The sequence below is a fragment of the Ursus maritimus genome, unplaced genomic scaffold (assembly GCF_017311325.1).
Source record: "Ursus maritimus isolate PB19 unplaced genomic scaffold, ASM1731132v1 scaffold_4, whole genome shotgun sequence".
Classification (NCBI taxonomy): Eukaryota; Metazoa; Chordata; class Mammalia; order Carnivora; family Ursidae; genus Ursus; species Ursus maritimus.
The window spans coordinates 14,058,893-14,064,762 of NW_024426552.1; the positions used below are offsets into that span (position 1 = coordinate 14,058,893).

A 5,870-nucleotide genomic window follows, 5' to 3' on the forward strand; every position below is an offset into this window, starting at 1 on the left:
AGTATATTACCTATTCTATCCCATCCACAAAAGTTATAAAATGTGATTATAATAAACATTCTTGCCCTGAAGGAGTAGAGAGTATAATGGAAAAGATAGTAAACAAATTAATTAGAATACTAAACTCTGATGAAATGCAAAGATAGAGTTTTGTCCAGGGCATTTGGCAGCTCTCCAAAGCGTTTTCTAAATCAGACAGATAGAAAGAATTTGTGATATCTTTGAAGTGTTCTTGAAGATTACACTTGACCTATGTTTTGGGGGATTAGTTGGGATAAGGTGGGTAAAGAAGCACAAAGGAGAACTCCAGCATGAAGGATCAGCTCCTGTAAAGTCTCCAAAGCATGTGGTAGACCAACATCCTAGTTACATGTGGCATAAAGGGAAACAAATGGTCAATTGTGAATGACTGGGATGGAGAAAAATAAGTTTGGTGATAAAAAACCTTGTTTATGAATTTAAGTTTATGATAAAAAACCTCTTTCCTCTAATGACTTGAGGATATAATGGCTGAAAAATGAAATGATTAGATTTGGTTTTTTAGAACATTCATTTGGACGCTGTATGGAGAACAGATCACATGAGGGCCTTTTCTCGGTGCAACGTGACCATTGGGGAGGCTCTTCCATTAATCCAGGAGAAAGGGTTAGAGGACTAAATTAAATAATTGCAAGCCATATGAGTACTTACGAGTAATAGTAAGGGAAAAAGAACATTTATATGGTTCATTTGGTGACCAACCAAGTGCATAGCATGCTCCAGATGGAACTAGTTTTTCCTTTCTCTAGAAGAATCTGGAATCTTTCCACTGAATCAGGATTTCACCCACCATTATTTAGTCACCAACAGCTGTTGTGATCTCGTGTAACCTGTGTTTTTAAATATTTTAAAATAAACATATTTAGCTAGCATAGGGAGTGGGGCTTAATCAATTCATTTCTGTACATTTCTAATGGGTTAATGGGATTTCAATCAGAATGTTACTCTTCTTTCTTCTGAATTGGTGTTTCCATTCAACAATCTTTTGATTCAGTAATGGATTTGATCCAACAAAGGTTCACTGCTTGTCACAATGCCCTGGGTAATGTCTGAGGTCTGGAGGATGTGGGAGAACAGGATGCACAAAACCTGTATATGCTTTCATATATCCTACCTTTCATTTGTTTTCAGTGGTTTTTGTATTTGATTTCATTTTTACAAAATCATCATGTAAGCTACTATTTTTATGACTTAAAAAAATAACAAAATGTAAACGTTATTTCGATAACATGGTTTGCACTCTGAGACTTATTACGGGACCATAAATTGATGGTGATCAAAGAAAATATTTTTAAACATTGAACTGATATAAAATAAAATGTATAATAATATGTAAGTAACAAAAAATACTATCAAAAAAGAAAACCCTGTACCAAACACTGAATTTTCAAATTTCTAGTGTTCTTTATATATAATCAGGTCAATTTTATACCTTAAAATTAACATTTAAAAATAAAATGTATAAAATGTATAAAATATATAAAAATAAAATACATACATATATGCATGTATACATACTTATATATGAAAGCATACTCTGCTTCCTTGACAAGTTAATTTACTTAATTGACTTTTCTGCTTCCCACTGTAGACTGAGGGTCTTGCTTCTCAAAACGTATTGTTTCTCAAAGTAAATGTGAATTAAAAATATCTGGAGTGCGTGACCAATTTAGTTTCTTGGGGGTATACTCCTAGATAATTCGTTTTAAATAGGTTCATTATAGATTCCCCAGACTTTTCATTACTCAAAACTTTCCCTGGAAAGTCACTGTTCTAGATGGTACCCAACATCTCCACTGTTGTACAGCCATGCTTGATGGCCTTTTCTACCTGTGCTCTCTTCCCGGAGAACAATGTTTCTGTGGTAGCTTTCAGATGCTTTGCACTCTCCAGGCCACACCATTTAGAAACTAGGACAAAAATTCTGTACACTTGGAAGATCTTCTGATCTGGGGAAGATCTGACGTGACAATCACATCAAAAGATGAAATAACAAACTGAAATTGTACCATGTTCCTCTGGATAGTTCATGTTGTGTTTATATCAAACAAGTTCTTAATAACGATGGAAATGGTACTGTTTAGTTTATATGTTATGGTTTATGCTTAGCTGTCTTTTCCTACGTCATGGTCATTTGATAACCTTCTTAGAGGCATCTGCCTGATATTTAATTTTCACATACACACTCTTGCTGGGACACTGGGTTCCAGGAAACTCACAAATCATTTAGTCTTAAAAATTTGAGTTTATAGGATTCAAAATAAAACTGACAAAAGAATTTATCATTCATCAAGCAGATTTCATGTTACTGCTGGTTATTTTCTTTAAAGTACAAAGATAAGGAAATTACCTTAAATGAAATAAACAAGCACTCTCTCTAAAACTTTAGATGCTGAAGAACTTAGGCTGTTTTTTCTTTCTTTCTTCTTCTTTTTTTTTTTTTTTACATTACAAGCATACCTCAGAGATATTGTGGCTTGGTTCCAGACCACCACAATAAAGCCAACATGGCAACAAAGTAAGGCAAATTAAGTTTTTGGTTTCCCAGTGCATATAAAAGTTATGTTTACATAATACCATAGCCTATGAAGTGTAAAATTTCATTATGTCTAAAAAAAAGGACATACCTTCATTAAAAAAATACTTTTTTGCTCAGAAATGTTAACCATCACCTGAGCTTTCAGTGAGTCATAATCAGTGATCACAGATCACCATAACAAATATAATAATAATGAAAAAAATTTGAAATATTGCAAGAATTATGACACAGAGACCTGAAGTGAGCAAATGCTGTGGGAAAAAAATGCCTCTGATAGACTTGCATGACACAGGGCTGCCATGATCCTTCAATTTGTAAAAAAAAAAAAATGCAATATCTGCCAAAGTTCAATAAAGTGGAGCACAATAAAATGAGGTGTGTTTGTAATGATGCAGTGTATAAATTGTTGCGAAATAAAATTGTCCCTTTTTTATTGAGACAATTACTTTGGTTCTAAAATGAGCCAACCCATGTTTATTTGCTGGAATGGAGAAATACGGAACAGACTTGTTGTGGCTATCATACTTAGTGGCTGTGGATTGTCGGTACGAACAAATAGTATTTCTCTCATTGCACAGGCTTTGAGGTCAGGCTCTGTGTGTTCCCCTTGTATTGATACATTGCCCAACACAGACAGATGCTCAATGAATATTTGTTAAAAGAAAAAACATCATTAATATAATAGAATTTTGTGACCCAAAGAGGTTATTGATTAGGACTGATTGGGACCTCCAATGGCCGAATTAAAGTGTTAGCTGAAAATTGGACAAGGCATTGACGGTGGATTTCCAAATCCTCTTTAGAACCAAATTGTATTTTAACTATTATATTTTGATTCTTAAAAGTTAATTTTTGATTCATTCCTTCCAGATGATCTGAATAGGAGTGAAGTGACATGAATTATACTGAAGTCTCATTTATTTGCTTATATAACTTGAAGAAAATCTCCTAGCTTCCCAAAAATGATCACGAAGGTGCATAATTCTACTTTCAAATGCAAGGTACACTGATAAAATGAAGAAAATAACGTTTTCCTGACAAAACTCAGCAAGTTGTGAATAGGACCAGAGGAAGATATGTACGTGAAAGTGTTTTCAAATTGCTAATTTCATGTTAATAAATTATTTTGCAAAAGTCTTTTTGGCGTAGCTTATTCAGAAAAAATACATAGCTGTTAAAAAAAACAAAAACAAAATCTAAACTTGTACTGAGTATATCTTTCAGATGAAATTTTGTTACCTTTAACAATGCAAATTCTGATCTTTCAATTTTCTAGTAGGTCAAAGAGATTAGCTCTTTATCACACATGTATTCCACCTTGGTGTTAATCCTGGGTCTGAGAGTTTCTGCAGGAAGTGTTATAATTGGTGTCTTTTTAGGACATTTCACGTTAGAGGCTCAAAAGGTTGAAGTTGCTTGAGGACTTGCTCACAGATGTCTTAGTATAGGAAGCTTTCTAATACTAACACCTCTCCATTTAAGGAATAATGAATATTTATTTCATTTATGAAATAATTGGTGCATAATTTAAATTCACAGTTAGTGGTTTGAATGTAAAAATGATTCCTGTTGACCCACCAGCAATGTTGTTTTCTGTTATCTTTTTAGTGCTAATGATTAGTATCCATTAAATAATTTAGCTCCTTGTCTTGTAGATGCTTTTAATATAAAATGAGTCTTGGAGCTGTGGTCCTATCTGGAGACAGCTAACAGAGGAAATCTAACTATTCTTACTGACATTGGATCTTTTTCATTGTTTTCTTTTTTTTTTTTTTTGACTCAAATAAATCCAACAGGTTCTAGACAAGTGGCACATAATTATAAATGGACATACCATTCCTCTTACATTTCCCAAAGAATCAAAACAAGAGTCCTGTGTTGGTGAGAACTTTTTATGATTTTTTCTTTGCTAATGATATTGGAAACTCAGGATCAAGTGCCAAAAGAAAAAGATATGCTGAATTTTCATATGACTCCGACCAGTCAGGTGAAGTGACTTGACATTCAATGACAAATTCACTGACAGTTCTTTGGGAATTATTTGATGAGTGTTTGTGAATAAAAAAATAAAAATCTACAATTTAATTTTACAAAAAAAAAAAATTGAAAACTGATGACAGCCAAACTTTTAAGCAACTCAACTTTTGTAAGAAAAAAATAAATTGTTCGAGATCGTAATGGAACAGAGTGAACTAGAAAAGTGGCATATTTGGGGATTTTGAACAAGGATCACCAACATTTTTTCAGTCTCACTGGAAAATTAGCTGTAATTCCTCATGATGTTGACTTTGTTCAGTAAAGAATGTATCCATAATTTTGAACAGAGATGAGATGCTATGATGTCTGGCCAGAGGATTTTATGAATGGCAGTCATCTCCTGTGTGGTCTTTGAAGATACCACGATCATTGTCAACATAGCCAGGGTGTACTTCAATGGAATCTGTGCAAACTGTCCTAAATTAGAAAACAAAGAAATTAATGAGTCTGTTTTTCATGTTCTTGAAGCCATGAAATGAAGATTATGCAAGTTTGTTTTTATTGCCACACCGTTTTTGGAGATATGTAAGAGTCCCGGGGCAGATGGCAACATTCACACTTGGGAAACACACCTTCATACCAGACAACATCTCCATCTCCTGACGCCATGAGCTACTACTATGGCAACTACTACTGTGGTGGTCTGGGCTGTCGATGTGGGGGCCTGGGCTATGGCTGTGGTTGTGGTGGCTTCAGAGGCCTAGGGTGTGGCTGGAAAGGCTACAGATACGGCTGCTGCCACCCATCGTGCTATGGAGGATATGGATTTTCCGGCTTTTATTGGAAATGAAAAAGACTGGTGTTTTGGGACTTAAGAATTCTAATATCACGCTACTGCTAATTCTTTTAAGTCTTTCTATTTCCAACGAAATCCAAATGCCGCTCTGACCATCGGGCCATATGTACAGTGAAAAGGATCAGAGCTCACACTGAAACCCTGAGATTGATCAACAGCAGCACTTCATTCCATCCATTGATTGGGAGTTTTACAGACTGTCTCCCGTGGCATCTCTGTGGCCAATTTTCAATAAAGCTATCTTCGTCTACGTGATCTCGTATTAATGTTTGCTAATTTTTAAAGTTACCACATGGACCGATTCTTGTGCTTTAGGATTATTCTTTCAGGGATTACCTTTTCAGAGGACTTTGTGTTATATTTTTGTTAAAAGTAGTCCCTTCTTTTGCCCTCAGCTTTTTTTTTTTTTTTAAAGATTTTATTTATTTATTTGACAGAGAGAGAGAGAGACAGCCAGCG

General features: G+C 34.6%; 1 protein-coding gene across 1 annotated transcript; it reads left to right on the plus strand.

Annotated features, from left to right (window-relative positions):
* The first annotated feature begins 5,208 nt into the window (after nucleotides 1–5,208).
* On the plus strand, nucleotides 5,209–5,653 carry LOC121100471 (keratin-associated protein 19-6-like). The gene has a single exon (XM_040621698.1). It carries the CDS (start codon nucleotides 5,223–5,225, stop codon nucleotides 5,403–5,405), a length of 183 nt encoding a protein of 60 aa, XP_040477632.1. The 5' UTR covers nucleotides 5,209–5,222; the 3' UTR covers nucleotides 5,406–5,653.
* The last annotated feature ends 217 nt before the right edge of the window (nucleotides 5,654–5,870 follow it).

Coding starts and splice junctions, on each gene's coding strand:
- LOC121100471 (XM_040621698.1), top strand. CDS start 5,223: ATGAGCTACTACTATGGCAACTACTACTGTGGTGGTCTGGGCTGTCGA.